This window comes from Thunnus maccoyii, chromosome 15 (assembly GCF_910596095.1).
Source record: "Thunnus maccoyii chromosome 15, fThuMac1.1, whole genome shotgun sequence".
Taxonomy (NCBI): domain Eukaryota; kingdom Metazoa; phylum Chordata; class Actinopteri; order Scombriformes; family Scombridae; genus Thunnus; species Thunnus maccoyii.
Window position 1 is genome coordinate 5,069,826 of NC_056547.1, and position 22,138 is coordinate 5,091,963.

The following is a 22,138-nucleotide window of genomic DNA, read 5'->3' on the forward strand; positions in this document are numbered from 1 at the left end:
AAGAAAAAAACAGTCAGTATGAAAAGTGATAAAGAGACTGATGGCTGAACAGATAAAGAAAAGAGCGCCACCTGCAGAAAGTAAAACTGCATCAACAGAATATTTAGAGGAAAACATCTGTCATGTCATGTTCAATTAACATGTGATCTCTGAAAAAACTCAGTATAGGAAGCATCTTAAAATTAAAAAAAAACAACAATGAATGGGATAGATTAAAACTCACCACCTACAGTCTTTTTTCTCTTTACTATCAGTCTTTTTTCTTTTCTATAAGATGACAGCAGAGATAACATGACAGACAATTTGAACAGTGAAAAAGAGGAACACAGAAACAAAGAGAAGATTAATAAGTGAGTCTACATGTGTGAAAAAGAGAGAGAAGACAGAAAGCTGTGAGTCCTTCTTTTGGCCATCAGATGGCAGTATTGTGGCTGGATGCTCATCTCCAGCAACAGCCTCCTGGACGTACTGTGTGTGTGTGTGTGTGTGCCATATTGGTATGAATGTGTATTCACACATCCACAGAGGGAGAGGGGAAAATCACAAGAGAAGGAGAAAAAGAGAGAGAGAACGAGAGAAGAGAAATTACTGGAGGAAAGACAGACAGGAGAGGGGAGAAGGGAGGAAACAGCTGGTCCACAGCCACCATGTTGTAACCTCGGGCACTCTGCGACTGATGGGCAGTTTTCATGACAAAAATACACACATGCTGACTGAGGCTGACTAGTCTGTTTTTGCTGCAAAACCGTGTGACATCATTTTAAAACAGCACTGATTTCTGTCTTTTTTTTTTTCTGACTCCCCTGCTGTGCACATAATTGCAGGACTGTCTTTGAAAATACTCTCTTTTGCGGTAAACAGCAAGAAAACAACGCAAGTATAGAATATAACTTGTCATTTTGTAGCTTCAGAGGTGAGAATGGCAGCCATTGATTTTTTTGCGAGTCATTCTTTGTTTGTGCTATCAAACACCAGACAGAAATCTCTGACAGTGTCTGACAGGCAATGGGTTTTTATTCTCGGCAGAAAGTACCTAACAATTACAGGTTGTTAGATTTCTTATATATAAGTGAGAGACTTGTGACATATGAAAAAAATCAATGACTGTCGCTTCAGTTCTGTTTTTTCACTTAATGTTCTCTCTATATGCGAGAATAACGTTCTCACTTCTTTGTTAGATGTTGACAAAGTAACTTTTGTTTCCCTGTTACCCTTATAGAAAAGCACATGTAAAATGCACATTTTCACAACCTAAGATGATATTTTGCATGGGGCATGTCTTGCATGTCTATATGTGAATTTATCACATGTGAAATTCAGTTTAAAGGGGACGTATCATGCATATTCCCAGGTCTATATTCATATTCTCGGGTGCTAATGGAATATCTTTGCATGATTTACAGTTATTTATCTTAAACTGGCTCTTTATTCATTCACCTCAAGTTTTGGACCTTTGACCATCTTTAACATAGACATCTGACATTATACAGAAAATCACAAAAAGCATGATATGTCCCCTTTAAGATGTGATATTACACCAGAAATTTATTTTCAAGGGTAATATTACAATATTAAAATATTAAATGTAATATTATTTGTATATAAAAGTATAAAACAAAATATATAAAGTGAAACATACATATAATAATATATATTCTATCCATGTTTAATGTTTTAATGCTGATTCTAGTGTGTGAATTTTTTCTTCTTGAGCACTTATCTGCACGTGTGTTGATGTGATTTATATATAGTTTGGTATATGCATGTCTTTGAGTTCGAGAGTTCAGTGTGTGTGTGTGTGTGTGTGTGTGTGTGTGTTTCTTCCACCTTGGCTCGGTGACATTCCCATAATGGTACTGTGGTTGTCACGACTGTCCAGTCAGCGGTCCACCATGCTAAGCTGGCATATGTGAGGTAAAGCTCCCTCATGCAAAAAAAAAGGGAGATGAAACAGGAAGGTGATGTCATTCTGTCTGCTCAGAGAGAGAGAGAGTAGCGAGGTCCCAAAAATCCCAACAAACTACTTCATCAGCTTAACGCTCGACCCTGTTCTTGAGGTAACCAACTGGAAACATCACCCAGCTGTCCTGCAGCGATATGAGGAGGTGATGTCACCCTGTTGGCTGCAGTGACTCTCTTTCCCAACAGGACTCTGATCCAAACGAGAAACAACGCTTAGTGGAAGATGTAACAGCTTTGGCCTTCCAGTGATGTGACAGAGAGGACTTCTGTTAAATGTTAATCCTCCTTGAAACAGGGACATGGATTACAGGTGTAAAGTTTTTCTTTTATGTTTTGTGAGGGAAAGATGTCTTGTCTATTTCACTTCACTGAAGCTCACCAGGGCCTGTAAACAAAGTCACATGACTTCATACATAGCTTGCATATTCGACAGAGTTTTGACATGTTTTGCTGGTCAAACATCAAGAAATTTATAATTCCTTCCAAACGTGAAAAGACTACAAATCACATTACATAGTATAAGTTGGGCTTGTGTCCAGGCTTACAGTAAACAGATCGATGGGGGACTGTGTTGGACAAATTCTGACAGTGATTGTATCAGAGCACAAAGCACCGCTGCAGCAAAGCTTCTTATAAACTGTAACTGCTTTTTGCCAAAATTTGGCTAAATTTTGTCAGAATACACTTATTAGGACAATAGCAAAACATGAGAATGATGTTAAACTGTTGCCATCTGGGGATGTTTGAGATCTTGAGAGTGTGTTTCCTGTGAAAATGTTGATTTTTTCATTGTAATGCACTACATGGCCTATACAGCATATTGTTGTTTGTCCCTAACTATTTTAGACCATTTGTCTACAGGTTTTGATGCCTAATTTTAGGTTTCTCTGCATGTATCTTTGAGGCTTAACAAATCTTAAAATATTGGCAAAAACAGCTTTTGTTGAATACCTGCACTGTTTATAAAAATGTTTATAGTTATCAGTCTTATTCTACCTTTTTGCTGGTTCATTGCTATGTTTCTTGGCACGTTACTGCCACCGACTGTTGATCAGTGGAAACCATTTTGTTCACAAGATACAAACAAAATGGGAACCCACTAACAAAAACATTAATATATTGCATGACTAGTGGTCAAAAACTCCACAGAGTACTTCTAATACTTCTGTAGTAAACTGTACTCTAAACTGTAGGTGCAAGTTCCTTCTTATCAAATACGTTGGGACCTGAAATCCCCTTTTCAGTTATACACCTAACAATTATATCAACACTTGGTCATTTCATCTCATTCCAAAATGTTGGGCATTTATCGGCTGCTTCTGTATAAGTCTTCACTCTTCTGGTTTCAGGCTTTTCACCAGATGTTGGAACCAAGCTGCAGGGATTTGTTCCGCCACAAGAGCATTAGTGAGGTCCAACACTGATGTTGGGTGATAAGACCTGGCTCGCAGTTGGAGTTACAGTTCACCAAAAGGTGTCGGATGGGATGGAGGTTAAGGGTGTCTACACACTTATAGACATATTGTGTAGTTTGGATGAATGTAATACATTATAGTGGAAACAGACAACTTTTTTTGCTTTAATTTATCATAATGAAGTAAATGTTGATTGCACAGTGTAATGGCTATAGAATGATGATACCATCTGCGTTTAGATTGGTTTCCTATAAGCCTTTCTTTCATTACGCAATTCTGTCTGCCACCAGGTACGCTCTCCCTGGAAAATGAAGATTTACAGGAAAGGAAGTGTGTCAACCATTGCACAACCAAAAGAGGAAGAGGATAGCACGTTTGTTTTCCCCAGTAGCTATAGGAAGCTAACGGGAAGAAAGCCCTCCAGAAATCATTTAGCTAAGCTACCAGCCCTACAGCCATAGAATACTGGATCAGTATCCAGTCAGGCTGGCTGTCAAACTGATCTACTTGTTAATATGAAAATTATATAAACAGATATGAATCATATGATCTACTTATTCATTCATAAATATGCTACCAACCCTGTTTGTTTTTCTCTGCTTTCACGTCTCCATTATATATGAATATAAATGAATGAGCAAACTCAGGCTTTTTTTCCTGTTTTCTTCTAACATTACTCCCCCCTCCACCTTGACCCCAACCTCTGCTGTAGTTATTTGTTTGTGTGAAGCAATAACGTTACTCAAACTCACTATGCAATGCACATCATTACAATACTTTTTGCCTGTTCCAAAATTCAATATAAAATTGTGACAGTTTCAATTTATCTCTCCAGTGAACATCTTCTTTCTTCTCTCTTATCTCTAAATTGGTGTTGATAATTTCCTCACAGAGCTAGGCTCTGAGGAAAACGGAAAGTGATCTGGATGTCTTTGCGACAGCGGCGTAAACAATAATACCACTTAGAAAAGCTGGGGGGGGAAGTTGAAACTTGTCTGTTTCCACTTTAAGAGAGAGTCTTTTTTAATAGACTGTCACGTGGATCTATAAAAGAATAAGTGTGATCAAACATTTCATTCAGTTACTTTCCGCTCTGCACGTGAAGCTTTCAGCTACTTGCTGGAATAGAATTTAACTGCACTGAAGGTTGGTGTCCAGTCTGCTAACTGCAGTGAGATAATGGAGGATTTCTGGCTCTGACCAAAAATTTGTTGTAGGGCCTTTGTCCATGAATGAACTCGGTTGCAGCCTGCAGCTCTCTGACCCCAATGTGGCCTGCTCACTAAAGCAGACCACACTGAGCTCTTTCTTGAGTGAGGACCGGCCTCATCCAAGTTTATTTTAGCGCCAGTGGCCACGACTCAAAGTCTGCCAGCTGATTTCACAAGCAACAGGAGCCACAAAGCAGAGTTATCGCCGAGCTGAGAACAAAGAAGCCGACCAGCCAGCACAACCGATCTCATCAGCAACACAGCAGCCAGCAGCAACTCTGGCCTGTATGATGTGCAAGCCTGCAGCTCACTGGCCTCAAGAGAGCAGCAAGCCAAAGCATCTCTCTTCCTCCATGGATTTGGTAATGTTAACGGCTCAGAGCAGAGAGCATAGCACGGCTAAACCCAGGGCTGTAAATGTACATATATTGACTTGGTTTAATGTTATTCATTGAGCTCTATTGTTGTAATGTCTGTTCACAGTTTCTGAACTAGATCCCACTGATTGTAGTGAGTTTCATTCACATCAGACTTACATTCAAACTATCTTCTTCCCTAACCGGGCACCATTACCTCACACACACTCTGTCTTAAACATACATGTGGCCTCAACCAGCACATGGTCTTAGTTTCACCATTGTGTCTTTTTGTCTCGCTCTCACACACACCATGCGGTCCCAACGACCGTCTTTGTTCCACCATCTTTGTAGTTTTCTTTTGTTTACCACCAAGCAGTCCCTTTCGCCATTTTGAGTCAACCATTTTATTTTTGTCTGTTTTCCTACACCCACACAAGCACCTGTATGTAGGCACATTTAGCTAGATTGCATATTGTGTGTTTTTCCTTTTCCTTTTAATAAATGCTTTTGAATGCATCTGCTGGTCTATTTAATGTGGTACAAGAATAATGTAAATTAAATCCTATTACTTAATTATTTCTGATAATAATTAATTATTTTTTATAGCCAAATTTAATCTTAATGCCCCACAAAAATGGCGCAGTGCCCTACAGTGTCGTCCAGAAGAAAATGAACCTCCACATTGATAACTTTCTGATTGAAATGTCAAACTACAACAAAGTCGCTTTCCAGACTGTTTAAAAGTTGAAACTTTTCACAAAAAGCCTGCAGCAAAAAACATCAAATCACCACTGCCCCGAAGCCTCCTAGAGAGCAATTATTTAGAATTAAATCCCATTCACCGTTCGGCCAGCAGCAGGAACAAGGTAAAGTCTGACAAGCTGTCAGCTAAGAAAAGGAAAGAAGAGCCACAGTGAGTCTTCCACACTGAGCTGTCTCTTTATCATTAACCTTGAACAGCGTTGACCTTTAACAAGCTCGCTTCTCTTCTTTTGCTCTGCCGCTTTTTAATATCTTATTTAAGCTGGCAGGTGAGGGAGGAGGTTGACACTTTCACGGATTTATACCGTACCTCAGTCTTTTTGGCTGTTTTTACAGTCCTTATGAACTGTGCCAAAGGCTCCATAGAGATGGTTGTTCAGGCAAAAGAGAACATTTATAACTCAGACAAATCTTTACTTATCAAAGGATTTTGACCCAGCGAGTGTTCTTTTCTCATGTAAAACAAACTCTGTCTAAAAATATGTCTCACTATAATACTAATAATTTAATTTACCACATGTGCTTTGGAGGAAACGTAATGCTGCCTGGATTACGTTCACTGGCTGTGCTTTTTCTAATCCGGGAACTGTGAAATTATATTGCACAGAAGTCAAAGGGATGAAGTTGGGGTGGATGGTTGGGCAAAAAAAAAAAAGCACAGATGTAATTTTAGTGTTTGGTTGTAATGTAACCTAGAAGTCTAAAAAAAAACTGCAAATCACCAATCAGCTTTCTCATAAATCTTTAGATACTGACAGGACAATGTCTTAACCACCAACAGTTCCTCATTTTGTATTGACTGATCCACCTCTGACTATATTATTTTAAGTTTGTGACTCCCAGTCTGGTCTTATAAATCTTTGTACACTCAGTATTTATTGTTGTAACACAATGTGAGACTGTGATGTTATCTACTTGTACTTGTACGGATATAAGCTGTTCTTCAGGGACAACAGACAACAAAAAAAGCACTTTGACACACTTTGATGACAGGAAGGAAAAAAATGTAATAGCAGAAACTGTAACCTCAGTCATTCTTAAATCTTTCATATGACGCCATTCTTAAAGCCTTTTTTTATCTGTAGTAGTGGGCCGAGCTTTAAAACCCTTACCGTCAGTGTGCCAGCCTGTAAAGCCTGCAATTTTAAAGTGAGGCAAGACAAGACTGACCCGAGAGCAGCCGAGGAGAGTTCACGGTCGGGTTTAATCACTCGATCGTAAACCTTTGAGAGCAGCTGGAGGATGTCCAGCTGAAAAGCCAGGAAAATATTCCTCAGAGGATGTTCATCTTACCCATTAGTTGGATGGAGCTCATTTGATTTTACTTTTGGCACAGTTACACACGACGAGTTGCATTTTTGTATCGCTAGAAAATGTGTTTATTCTGCACAGACCCTCTGTCCACATTCTGTGACAGCTGCGTGCTGAGGTTTGTCTCCCAGGCTGCTTTTGCAATGACAAGACACAGCAGAATAATTGGAAAATATGGAAACAAACCGTGACAAGAAAAGCCCGGAGTCTGTAGTTGTTCCACAAGAGTATAAAATTAGTGCTCTGTGAGTTTTGATTGTTTGCAAACCTTGTTTCCGAGCACCACAACAAGGTCTGCATGAACTGAGTAGAATTGCATCTCATTAACAAGTCTTACTGTGCAGGTGTTGAGGATTTGTTGACTTTAAACTGAGCACATTCAAGCTTTTCTTGGACCATCAGGCTCAGATGGTGTCCTTGTTTTAGTGGGTCTGGTTGTTGCATGTGCACTTTACCTGACAGTATGAAGAATATTCCAGAGACGAAGGCGAGGATGGTGCGCTGCGGCCGGATGTGTCCGATGTTGCTGATAACGAAGGCGGTGAAGACGAAGAGCAGGGAAATCATAGGGAAGGGGGTGGCTGTTCGCACCATTTCTGGAGGACAGAGAAGACGGCGGGAAAAGGTTAGACAGGAATACGAGCGAGATCATGTAGAGATATGGATAACATGTTTATTAATGAAATTTCAGTTGCTCAAAAGAACGCTGTAAATTGTAGACTGTTGACAAAATCTGATTAAGCTATTCATTCTCGCATATGTGTTTTAATAATTCATTTTATATCAAGACTTTTCCGTTGTGGATTTTTCTGAGCTATGGTCAACACTTCAGTGGAGAGAAGCATACACGAGCCTTTGATGTCTTATTGCTGAGGATGTTTATTGAAGTTACTTGATCAAGGAGAACTGTAAACAGCGAACATCCAAGTTGGTGTAACTCGGATGCTGTCTCTTCCCGTTCTGAGTGTTGGTATTTAACCCGAGCAGATCGGCCTACGATATGAAAAATCAGTCTAATTGGTTCACTAGTTTCTATTTGGCTACACATTCCACCTATCTTTGTTGTCTAGAAGGGTCCTCTCTGGCCTTGGCCTACCATGGCAGTGCTGATATACTCTTTATCAGAGAGTTTCACCAAAACGTCACAGACAGCTGATGTCTCAAGGAGAGATTAAGAATTACAGCGTGACCTCAAGACGTCGTCTGGACCCAATGTCACTCCAACCTGTAACCCCTAAAGATGGAAAATTCCATAACATTTCCCACTTTAAAGAGTCAAATTTGTTACATTAAGTATAAAATTCAGCAACCAAAAAACTTGTGAATCATAATTCAAAATGATATCAACTTCTGTCGCGGGTTATTCCGACAGTGTTCAAATTGTTTAAGGCACAGACATAAGTTTGATGTGGCAGGCTATGAATATTTGCCTCTGTTCGATAAGTCTTCTGTTCAGAACATATGTTACTCTGATTTATTATTTTGGGTTTGTGGTCAGTGCTTTATTTTTATAATGTCGCTGGATATAAAATGATTTATCTTCATCAGTGATCAAAACACTTCATCCCCTTATTGTTTGCTAAACCCAAGAAGTTTTAATTTTTCTCTTACAATTTTGCTGCTTAATACACAAATACTTTCCTTGATCAAAACCTTGTTTGGTTTTGGTTCCATTTGAATATTTGCCAAACCCAGATCAGATCAGAGAATGTCCAATCACAGCTCGGCGACTTTAATTAGGCACAGCAGGTCTGTTACGCTTTGGATTTCTCCACATGTTAAAACAGTCTGCATGAGTTTGTGAGAAGAGAAGATTAAAGAATCTAGTTTGAGGACAGTTTGCAGTTTATTCCATTTAAAAAGGTACAGAGAACCTGGAACTAGTTCTGATTAAGATTAGTGGGTTACATAACGGACATCTTGGATTGTTTAGACCACTATAGTTACACAATTTGCATGTGAGAAGAGATGTGAGGTAGTTTGGGAGCTTAAACAGTATAGCTTTATATATGAATGTCATGAGAATCCATAATGCACTATGATAAACAGTATTTCTTTAGCTTCTTTTAGCTGTTTGCATGAGAATGCTAACACATCCTTGACTTATGTTCTTAGTAGGGATGTGCAGAGAGCCCAGTGTTTGTATTTGTATCTGTATTTGTTGAGGTAGCAAAATTATTTGTATTTGCATTCGAATAAAAGTGGAAAGAGGCTTAAAAATCTTGCTTTTGTTTTTATTACGCTTTTAATTTTAGAAAATTTAAGTGTTACAATAAGTGTTCATGAATAAACTACCTTACGAAGGAGGTCCCCAGACTAGGTCTCAAACTGGAGTCTCCCAGATCATAGACGACTGCGCTGACTACTGAGCTAAAGCTTTACTCATCGACTCATTGCAGACAGACCTCTACCTATTTATACACCCATAACACAGAGACAGCATACCGTGTAACATGTAGAAGAACGTCAAAGGTGATTCTTGCTTTGCACTTTTCATTTATTGCCTATTTTTTTACAACCTAACTTTGTGGAAAGGAGAAGAGGAACAACGGGTTATGGAGAATCCTTTGGGACTTCCCCAAAACAAATAATTTTTAAAATATTTGTATGAGACAAATATTGGAATAAAACCCACTATTTGTGCTTTGCCGCATAATGTATTTGTATTCAGGCACATCCCTAGTTCTTAGTCTGTTTTGCAAAATTAATTGCATTTTTTAATTTACTAGGACAAGAATTTGGAGATACAGAAAAAAAACATCTTTGTTTTGTTGCCAAATCTGAAACCATGAATTATTTTGCACATCAAGTAAAAGTATGAATTGATATTAGCAGCATATCCACAGTTAGATTAACATGAGGATAAACGTCCTCTGATGACAGGATTGGGTTTTTTTCAAAATGTGTTCAGAAATGCGCAGGTATAGTGTAAATTTCCACTGCATGTTTACAAGCAGTGGTCTGCTGGAACTCAGTCTGGGTTATGTTTTGCAAGGCGGGGTATGATTTATTCAGCACCCTGCCTCACCGTTGCCACTACAGTGTTATGACTTGTGTGTCTACCTGAGGACATTTATCTAGCATTAAACGGACCAAAATGTCTTCTCCGACAACAGTGTGTGCTTTACTTCAAAGAGACAGAACAAACTGCGGAGGGGAGAGCACTTTGAAGGCAGTTCACAGTGTCAACATCTTAAATCATTAAAACAGCCCAGAGACAAAATATCTCCACGGGGAACTTCAGCGAGCTCTCGACATTCATTTACTGTTTGACAAAAAAAATGTTCACTATACACGGGGTTCTTAAAATAATAAATAAGGTTCTTCATAAATTCTTTAGCCAGCGTTGGTAGCAGTAGCCTTTTGGCAGTGACAAGAAGCTTAAATCAAACAGAATTGTGTTGCTACCTTTTTTTAAATATAAAACATCTTAAATAATGAAAATGCAGCAACTAGCACAACAGAATATAATGGTTTCTATGATAACGATTGACTTTCTATGCAGGTTATATATTTTCCTTGAGTAGACATTGGAAAAAAACAAAGTAGGATATTTGTTGGCTGATGGAGATGGTGGATTGATGAAGCATCACCTGATCCTGGTTCAGTCTCTCTCTCATGTTTGCCATTAAAGGGGACATATCATGCGCATTTCCAGGTCTATAGTTTTTATTCTGGGGCTCTACTGGAATATTTTTGCATGGTTTACAGTTAAAAACTCATTATTTATCTTATACTGGCCCTTTATGCAGCCCCTCAGTTCAGCTTCTGTCTGAAACAGGCTGTTTTAGCTCCTGTCTCTTTAAGCTTCCCCTCCCTGTTCTGTAAATAAACAATAGTTTATTTTCTTTCCTCAAAAAGTCAATTTCTCAAATACATCCATACATGTTCGAGCCGAAATCCGATCTGAAATATGAGAGTGGACGACTTGAACAACCCGTGGAACAACCTGAGCAACAAAGACTACAGAACAGACGGCCGTCTGTGGTTATGAGCGAACAATCTGACATCATCACGAGGAGGAAGTAGAGGTGACTTTGCAAACGGAGCGTTCAGAGCAGAGTGAAGCTCTGACTTTTGACTTTCAGGGAGCATTTGTCACCTCAAATTTTGGAACTTTGACCATGTTTAATACAAACATCCGACATCAGTATATAATTATATATACTGACATAATATGTCTCCTTTAAAGTGACTATGAGTGAAAATCAAAACAGATTTTGCAGCTTTGTCAAAATATATTTTTTTGGTCATTGTATGTTTTCTTTAAGTTTATAAAGCTTTTCACTTTAGACATCAATAACTCAACTGGAAGGGTTAAAGAAACAATATATGAAACATTCATATAATAAAAAAAAAAATGTATTAAAACATGTGGTTGTATTCAGAGAGGCACAGAACCCAAACTGTAAAATGTCTTAAGTCTACAAACAAGGGAGCTCTATATGCTTTACATCCTAACACTGAAGAAAAGGACAGATCAGTCAAAAACTGATCCACCCAGGAAACAGCAATGTCTTGATATTGAAACATTTACCTGTATTTTGATAGTTGAAGGATATATTTTTGACATAATTTTGAAAAGTGGACAATTTACGTTAAAGAACAGGTTCACAATTTTTCAAACAGCAGTCACGTGTCCATATAAACAGCGAAAGAGGTTTTCATTGCTGTAATTATTCCTCCTGTTCATACTGGCTGTTAAAAGATCCTTCAAATGTGCTTTCAGTGTAAGTGATGGAGACAAATTTTGTGCAAAAATGCATTTGCAAAAGTTGATGTGAAGCTTATATGAGGCTTCATCAGTCTGAGTTAGTCATATCAAGTGGATATCTGACACATTTACAGTCTTTTTAGCATCAAATTCCCTCTTTGTGTTTCCCTGCTGAGCTGCAGGTGGAAGTATAGTAACAAAAAGAGGAACTTTGGCACTAAAAAGACTGTAATATTGAAATAAATCTACTGGATTCGTCTCATTAGGACGGTTGAAGCTTCATATTAGACTTAATAGACTTCATATTAAACTTTTAAATATATTTTTGCACAGAAGGATGACTGTGGATTTTGTCCCCCATCATTATGAAGGATCTTCTAATGCTCAGTATGAACAGGAGGAACGATTACAGCAAGAAAAACATGATTCAGTGTCCATTTGGGCTCCTGACTGTTGTTTAAGACAGACTATATACTATGTATATACAGTATATACAGTACCAGTCAAAAGTTTGTACACACTCTCTGACTTTGGACTTACTGAGTATGTTTGCTGTATTTTCTGTTGTAATTTCTATCTCCGGCTCGGTGAAATACTCTGACGCCACACATCTGCCCTTCTCAGGTCCTGGGAGAGAGAGAGAGAGAGAGAGAGAGAGAGAGAGAAAACCTGTCAAAGAGGAAAGGTGATGTGTAGGTGGCTGAGTGGGAGTTATTTTGGGTCACAGACACCATATGGACATACTCGCATATGTAAATAAAACAGGAATAAACAAACAAGCCAAAAAAAGACAGAGGTTAAAAAACACGGAGAAGGGGCAAACAGAGAGACGGAGAGTAAGCGACGGCGGAGACAATGAGATTTAAAAAAAAAAAAAAAAAGGACAGATGGGAAGAGAGGTGAGAAAGGATAAAAAGGCCCCAAAAGAGATGATGAAAAAGAGAAACAGGGAGGTAGAGGATGGAAGTGGGAGGAAAAAGTGAATTAGAGGCAGAGACAGATGGAGGTCGGAAAGGTTCGGGAGAAAACAAGGTCTGAGCTGAGAGAGAGAGAGAGAGAGAGAGAGAGAGGAGCTGAATACAAAAACAACAATTAACCTCAAACTGTAGGCGGAGAGCGAGAGGACACACACACACACACACACACACACACACACACAAAACAGACATCTCTATATACACAAAAATATGTCAGCAGAATGATGCATACGTGTACAGACAAACATGATTTCTCTCCCTTTCTCTCTCTCTATTTCACACACACACACACACACGGTCGTTCCAAATGCCACCAGCATTTTACTCCTCTGACCTTTTGTACCAGGCGTCAGACAACAGGGAAACACAAACATGGCCGCCTCCCCAGAGCAACACCATCATGACCCAAAACACAGAGACAGCTACTGCAATAAGGACAGTTACTTGTATCTGCAGTGTCCACCCTCGCTGTGTGTGTGTGTGTGTGTGTGTTTTCTAACGTGTATATGAACAAACACTTTGTTTCTGCTGCAGTGTCGTGATCTTTAAAGATAATAGAAACTATTATATTATGTTATAGTGATATTAGATCTGATGTTAAATGACGGGTTCACAATTTTAATAGTCAGGAGCCCAAATGAAGACTGAAATGAGGTTTTTCTTGCCATAATCATTTCTGCTCTTCATACTGACCATTAGAAGATCCCTTCATAATGCACTTATAATGTAAGTGATGAAGCTTCAGTCGTCCAAATTTGTTAAATCAAGTCAATATCTTTCAAAGTTACTGTCTTTTAGAGCCAAATTCTCTCTTTTTCTTATGACCCTTCCACTGAAGCTGAACAGGAAAACACTCGCTATCATTTTTTTTTTTTTTACTAAAAAGACTGTAAATGTGGAAGAGATCCACTTTATGAAGTCTCATATTAACTTCTGATAAACTGCTCAAAACGAGAGCTGCTGTGGACATTTAGAGGTTGAAGCTCTGGCACTTCAGGAAACATTTTATATACGTTCGCCTCAAAATTTGGAACTAAGTTGTTCTTCATGTTTGTCAAAACTGGCGGTGATGTTACTACGGACAGATGGACCCCATACACAGATTAAAACAAGTATTAAAGTGCCTTTTTTAATTAAAGAAATCTAAATCTTTTGTACTTATCTCATGTATGTGTTATTTTTATATTATATATATATATATATATTATATATTATTGTAGAAGGATTTATTTGAAAAAGGCAAAGTGAGGTTTATTAGTAGGGATGTGCAGAGATCCCAGTATTTGTATTTGTATTCAAATAAAAGTGTAAAGAGGCTTAAAAATCCTGTTTTTGTTTTTATTACACTTTTAATTTTAGAAAATTATGATGATTACTGAGCTAAAACTTTAGCTTGTGTCAGTAGCTCAACTTTATCTCTGGGGGAACACCCCCAACAAATAATTTTTAAAATATTTGTATGAAACAAATATTTGTATAAAACACACTGTTTGTGTTTTGCCGAATAACGTATTTGTATTCGAGCACACTCCTAGTAATTAGTATAAAAGAACATGGTGTCCTCCGATGTGCATGTGTTATATTTTGTTTAGCATGTTTGGTTTTGGATGTGTGAGCTTAGTATATAATGTTTAAGTTTTTAAAAGGGTATAGAAGGTGTATAATCAGATAAGGTAAAACAAACAACCCTTCTGTGAAATCTCCCTTCATGTCACATGATTATCTAGACGCCAAAAGTTCTTCTTTGGCTATTTTAGCTAAAATATAGAACATCAGCATGAAAAAACAGCAACAGATTATCCTTAAAAAACATAAAATCATGTACAAACAAGCACAGAAAACAACTTGTAACTCTAAAATGAACAACATACAGTAAGGTAAAATACACAGATACCTGCTACGAAGCAGACCCTCCAGAGGCCAGAGTGCAGCGCCATCTTGACCTCGGTGGTCTGGTTTTGCTGCAGCACTATTCCCTCCTCCATCAGCAGCCAGTAATCCGTTGACACGGCGACGCCCACCAGCAGCAAACCGCAGGCCCCGAAAACAGACGAGAGCAGCGTCAGAGCCCTCGTACTGAACGAACTCATCTGAGGACAGAGAGAGAGAGAGAGAAAGAGTTCAGCTTACACGCAGAGGACGGGAAAAAAGGAGCAGAAAAACATTTTTATGCGTTTGTTGTGTGGCGAGAAAGGAGAGGTGATGAGAGCGAGGGCAAGGCTTGGTTTAGATGAGTGCAAAGGCGAAGACTGGTTTAATTTATTGACTTTTAAAATTTAAAATATGCACCCAGTAGAGCAGGGAGGGCGGAGAATCTGTGATTTTAATCTTTTTTGACTTTCATTGACTCCAGCTGTTAAATATGTATGCAATATTGGACAGGAGATGAGATGAAAGGAGAGAAGAGAGGAGATCCATCGAAGAGAGAGGAGGAAAACAACCTTGGATGAACTGAAACCTTTTTCATATCTGAAAATATCAAATTCGCTCCATCTATCAAAAATACCTCCTATTTCTAATCATCATATTCTTTAAAGTCTGGGAGTATAGAACACCTCTTCAAAAAATAATTTAAATCCTGTAGTTTCAAGGTGATTCTTCTTCTTCTTTTTTTTTTTTTTTAACATATCGGGGCACCACTGTCGAAAGATTTTGCAAAAAGCATGAGGTGCTGGTATAATTCAAGGACTGGGAGATGGAGGACTTTGCTAACACCAACAGTAGACCTGTACATGAACAGAGAAAGAGGCCATGAGATGAAGAATGGTGCTCCTGCAAATAACAAAATCACAAACTCAAGAAAAAGTTTTTGAGAAGAAAAAGAGGCCACGAGGCAGCGGCGCGAGCACGACGCTCAACAACAACAACTTCGGGAGGTCTGAAAAATCTGCAAGACATAAAAAATTCTTCAGCCGACAAAAAAATACACAAGAGGTGAGACAAGAGAAACAGCTTCAAACCGTGGTAGAAGAAAAAGATGGTGGACAAGAAGAAGGATTTAAATACCAACAGCGAGGATGAATTGTTTAAGAATTAAATCATACAAATGTGTGATTGACATGAATGACAGTAAGATGGAAAATGCGTATTTACCTCATACCTACACTAAATAATAGTCATTTGCTGCTAGAATGAAAGAGCAGGACTCAAAATCACGTTTAGAGACATTTCAGAGTTCACTGCCCCCGGCGCTTAGTGAACTCTGGATGCAATCAGCGATCAATAAGCAATCATCTTTAGCCCGTATCTACCTTCTCCGTTCCTAAAATGTAATTGAGTCAGTGTTGGTATCTACGCTGAGAGGAAGGTGCACATTCCTCTCTCCGCTCATTCGATCAACATATCAGTCATGAACTTGTGATGTTTGCTAGTCCAGTCTTTTTGCTCACACAGGTTTCCTGTAAGAGGACTTTAATTCCTCGACCTGCTTGACCCTTTAAGAAGAAGGAGTTCACTCTGCTTTAATTTTAATCCGTTCCAAAGACTGGGATGTTTACTTTCTAACTTCATTAACATTTAGTATTTCTGATTATGGTCTGTCGGTCTGTTGATCTGTTTTTTTTTCTCCTCTTCAGGAAAATGGAGGAGGGCCAGTGTTTTGTGGACTGTGAAGGGTTCCCCCCCCCCCCCCCCCCCCCCCCACTAATTATCTGCAGATAATGAACCTAATGAAATTGTTTTCTTTGTGTCTCTTGTTTGTGGCTGGTCTGAATACATTATTTTCTATTCTGACAAATCAACACTGGCAACTGAGCAATAGCCTTTGAAATGATGACAATGCAATGGTTTAAAAAAATCCAGACACAGAAGAAAATAAAAGGAGGCATAATTTTGACTGAGTCTCAAGGATGTTTGTCAAATTTGAATGCAAATCAATATGCAAATGTATGCTTGGAAGGTGGGAAAAACCCACAAAAAAAACAAAAAACTTTGGCAAATGATTAACAGTAATGTTAAGTTTACAGAATTTCCATTAAAACGGATAAATTATGAATGAATTCTGGTATGGTAATAAATGTTTAAACATTTTTTTAGGAGTGCTTTTCCTGTAAATTTTAAATTGCTGGAATAATTGTGATTTCGGTGATGTAACAGCTCTGGTGTCTTGTGGTGATCATCTAATGAGCCCCTGCTGGAATTCAGCTATTCAGCAGGCGAGGCTGGTTTGTCAGGCTTCCAGGTAACATGCAGTGCAGTTTGACACTCACTAGGTGGCAGAAACGCTGCCTCTGCCATGCATCATTTCAGCTGTTGACACTCTGAGAAACATCTTCCCTCTCTCTCTCTCTCTCTCTCTCACACACACACACACACACACACACACACACACAGAGCTTCATCCATCCAGTCAAAATGGAGGTCTCATTCACCAGGCTGTCAGTGAACTGCTCCAACGCTAACAGCTTCTCTAAAATTGTAAACACACAACAACAAAACGCAGCTTCTTCTCTAGTCAAACCAGGATCACACTTCAAATCCCAAATCTCTCCTCTCAGTCCGTCCTTTCTGACATCTGTGTCCGATAAAACTGTGTTCATATGCACATAAATGACTTAAAGCCTCTCCTGACTGTCAGATACGACCTGTCTGTCTCTGCTGTAAACCAGCATAAAATTATATTAATAGCCGAGCCACCTGCAGTTCACATCACCTGCAGGCACAGCGAACTAGTAATTAAAACTGAAGTTGAACCATGTTAACACAGTTCAATACAACATGCTGTGGGCTTTATGTGCATTTATAAAATATGAATAGTCTGCAATGCAGTCTGTAAACAAGATAGCGATGCATATACAGTCGGAGCTATGCATGTACGAGCTCTACTTTGATATAATATGCTCGAGCTGAGCTGTAACTGCATTTACTTTTTTTCTGTTTTTGTATTTCTTTGCCTCATGCAGTGTTTCATACAGAAGCTGACACTGACATATAAATGAAATGTATAGATGAAGTGTTGGTGGAAAATTGTAGAGCCACACATGGTTTATGGGGATGTTTTAGATCTCTACATCTGTGGATACTTCTCAAAAATAAACAAATCTTTTTCAAACAGTGTTTTACCTCCCAATTATTTTATTTCTATTCCAAATGAACCTATTTCATTATATTTGTCCTAGCTTTATTGTAAATATGATTATTCACTTTTATTTGATGCACTTTGTTTTGCATTTTATGCATAAATTGTGCTTTAGAAATGCGATTTATTATTAATATCATTATCAATATCAATGATAAAACAATGTTGTTAAAATGTTAAATGTGTTTCTTTATCCAGTGTGATCTCCAGGCAGCACATATGTGTTTATTGTCAAACATCATCGAACTTCAGGCGCAAATTCAGACCTTTTGTCTGTTTGTCTCACTAAAAACTCACTAATGAACATCATGAGAGCAGCGTCTCTGCCCGGCCATCGCACCTTTTTATACTCAAGTTTAAGGACACAACGAAGGTCACTTCTCCCATTAAATACAGAGATGCTGTTCATGTTTTTGTCCTGAAATATTATCATGTAATGTACATGAAATGTTTTAAGTGGATCTCTTAGACTTGTACCTGAGCACCTCTGGTATAGTCTCTATACAATAGAGCTTAAAAAAACAACAGTGAAAAAAGAGTTATTTTCAAGAAAAAAACCTCCGGATAGAGCACACAGGTCAACGTGTGTGAGAGGAGTCGGAGTTGGAGAAACATGTGCTTCAGGTCGTGACTTACATGATGTAACTTTGGAGAGAAACCTGCTACTGTGTAGAAATACATTTATAGGTTTAGGGCAGATTCCTGAAGTTGATGATGCATAAACAAATTTTCTCCGAGGTCGTAAGAATTCTCCCGTTGCACACAAATTTACATCTCTGTTGATGGATTAACAATAAATATGTAAATCCAAGATATACAGTCTGCATACAGTATAGGATGGTTGTTAACTTCCTTTACAGCAGCCTGTGCAAAAAGATATTTAAAGTAAAACAGACTAATTCTCATGTTCTACTTGCAATAATGCACGTTCAAAACAGGATGTTAAAGGATATTCAGACTCGTAAGATGATGTTTATGAGGCTGAGGAGGGAGAAGAAAAGAGAGGAGCTGATAAGAGAACAAAATGAACTCAGGAGACAAGATCAGAAGCAAACAGATAAGAAGCAAAAAAGAAAAGTTGCAGTCAGGCAGGAAAAGAGTGAGGAGTGACCTCATCACTCAAGCGAGACGCTGCAGAGCACATTCAGCAGTGTCAGAAAGGATTCACTCACTCAGACATGAGTCACCAGTTACAAATATTTGATATGGTAAAACACTCTTTGCCTCGGGTGAACCCGTCCAATCAGAAGTCCCCCTGCAGAGACGATGGCAGACTCGCCAGGTATGCGGAGGTGTACGTGCAAAAACTATAGTGCACATATGAAACACGTGAAGCATACGCAACCTCTGAAGGTCATTAAATAGTTGAGCTTCCTGGTATGACCTCCATCAAGGACTACCTAAAAGTCTCAAATACTTGAGCTTGAGGATAAGTCATGAATTTTTAAAACTCATATGAAGGCTATGGATGTGTTCGTGGTGGGAGCCAGACGGTACAACTTGTATTATTTTTTCAGGCAACACATGAATTTTAAAGCAGGGCATACAGCTCGATACAAATCCCCAAAAATACATCAAAACTGCAGCAGCAAAACATACAGTCAGACTGTTGTAACTTTTGCCTGGTGAGCAAGTGAAAGGAAGGAGAGAGAGTGTCGTTACATGCAGAGTCAAACATGGAGACGTCACCGAAAGACGTCCGACACTTTCACAGACGTCAACGCCACAGAAAGTCTGAATAAGACAAAGGTGATTTGTGCTGGGCTTGTGTAAATAAGCATCAGTCTTAGTGCTGGAAATGTCAGACTCAACACGAGAGGCAGTCTGACGCTCGGCACTGCTGAGTCAAAACACACAAATCCATCCTCCACTTAGAACAGAAGAGACAGAGCTGAGTACCTGCAGGATACAGATAACTGTCTCACCTGGTGAGATCGCTTCATTTAGGCTGTTTCATTCATTCTCTTGACTAAAAAATACATTCTATAATAACTTTCAGACTTATGAAAGGGCACTACAGATGATATTTTGAGATTCAAGTTTATTTACATGAGCATGGTGCTTTTCTTAAATGAGCAAAACTGTCCTGCAAAGACAAAAGATAGTAACTACACAGGGAGTGAAGTTGAGAAACTATAGTTTCAGGCTGGTTGGCAGATAAAAAGTCTGTGATACTTGAATTTTCTTTTGAGGTTGATGGTTTTACCCCCAAAAAACTGACCATATAACCTGCACAATAAAATGACAATACTGCATTGTGCTTTAGGATAATGTTTAGAGGATGCAAGGTACAAGAAATGACATGTGTTCCTTTTGCTTTCTTGATTATTTACATTCCAGCGTTCATAGGAATTAATGTAGATCCATCTCTGTTTTGCTAGGTGTCTGTATGTCTGTGTACTATTACTATTTATATGAAAATCAACATAATAAATCAATATAGAATTTAATTGATTCAAATATATGATTAAAAGTAGCACATCACATGAATTACACTCAAAAGTCAAAAGCTAAGACTGTGGTTGCTGCTACTCTGCTAAGCTAGTTAGCTTTAGCAGGAGTTTAGAAGTTTAGCTACAATTAGAGTTTTGAGGGTTATTTTTTCCATCATGACTGGATTTAGTTTCTGCTAAAACTGAATTATGAATATTTCTTTTCATTAAAATGGATATTTTTTACATTACAGACAAAAGCGAGGAAAAGAAAAGTAAATGTAGTTTTAGTTTTAGCTAAGGTTAGCAGTGGTTAACTCACCACTTGCTGAAAATTTCACATGCTGCTTTATGGACATTATACATTTTTATGTCTAATTACAATATTGTGTTTTTTATGCATTAAAACAGATGTTGAAACAGTCACAAGTCTTAACTCAATTTTAGCTAAATATGCGATTTCTGCATTTTGGCATTACAATTCTATGTGGCTTATTTAATATGTAACAACAGATGTTTTTAATGTGTTAAGACAAATAACAAAGACTCAGATAAGTCTTCATCTCAAATTTAAATGCGGTTTCTACATTTTGGTTTTGGTAGGCAGCATAAAAATTATAAATTCATTACTGACAATTAATTTCTATTTTTGTACCTGATGTGTAAGACATAAAGTATAAAAACTGCAAAATATGCTAAAATAAAATCTCAACATGATGTATTTTTCTTGTATAAATAAACAGTTATTACTAGTTAGTTTTGGTCATCTTAATGCTTTGAACATTAATTTTTTCTCATGAGCTGTGAACTGTGGCTTTAAAATTACAGAGTCGGACGCCTGAAGAAAATGTGGGTTTGGAGGACAAGAACTGTTGTAATGGGTCAGTGAGTATTTTAGAGACACACACACACATACACAAAAATGCACTAAAACACAAACGCACACACACACACACACAAAATTGAACCAGGCCTGTATTTGCTGAGATAGCTGACAACAAATGGGCAGGGATGAGGTTCTCTTTGTAGTTTAAGCAGAGAATATAACCACAATTCCCAGGTCGCAACAGCCGCTAACTAACTCTGTGTGTATGCTGGGAGAATCCACGTGCAGAGGCAATGTAATGAATTACAGATGAATGGAGCAGCGTGCTTAGGAACAAACAATCAGAGGTAATGATGTGGGGAAAGAAGGGAAGGTGTGGAAAAAGGAAAGCAGAGGAGGAGATGAAGGTGGATGCTTGTGAGAGAGGATGTAGGGAGAAGAAAAAGGAGGAGGATGGGGGGGGTAGAGGGGAGGAAAAGTAGGATTTGGGCAGAAAGGATCATAAAAGGAGGGAAGGAAAAAGGCGAAAATAGGACAGATAGCAGATTGGAAGTGAGGGTCAGAAGCAGGGAAGAAAGTAGGAGTGAGGGAGGAATTAAAGGAAGAAAGACGAAAGCGAGAGAAGGAGAACAGAGGAGGAGGAGGAGGTAGGGAAGGAAGGAGGAGAGAAGGGAAAAATGGAGAGAGAAGGATTAGAAGAAGGAAGAAAAGTGTGGAAGGGTCATGATTAAGAACTGTTATCTCCTCTAATTTTAGAAATTAGAGGAGATAATCGTTTCAGCACTGACAGACATTAGGGTGCTACATTTTTATTGTAGATTTAAATGAAAATCAAATTTGTTTTTTTCCATTATTAATTGTGATTACAAGATTATATAATTAGATTATATAATTCAAAAAGAAACTGGAACTTTTGCTACCTGTCTAGATCATAGTTTCATAAATCCTCCTCTGTTTACATGCTTGTGGTAGAGAAGAGGCATTTAATTGACTGCAGTTGCTGTCTGTTTTTTTTTTTTTTTTTTGCCATATTTAATTTCTTTGTTATTTTGGTTCATTTCCGTGAAGTCTCTGTTTTGTTCATATTCAAAA

The 22,138-nt window shown here is 38.3% G+C and overlaps 1 protein-coding gene across 1 annotated transcript in view; it reads right to left on the minus strand.

The window, feature by feature from the left end:
* The window catches only part of cacng7a (calcium channel, voltage-dependent, gamma subunit 7a), a 43,380-nt gene that overhangs the window by 11,588 nt on the left and 9,654 nt on the right, over positions 1-22,138 (minus strand). The window contains exons 2-4 of the mRNA XM_042436119.1: positions 14,606-14,801; positions 12,275-12,361; positions 7,476-7,616 (exon numbers count right to left, since the gene is read on the minus strand). Coding sequence (XP_042292053.1) covers positions 7,476-7,616; positions 12,275-12,361; positions 14,606-14,801 — 424 coding nt within the window. The remainder of the gene's footprint in view (positions 1-7,475; positions 7,617-12,274; positions 12,362-14,605; positions 14,802-22,138) is intronic.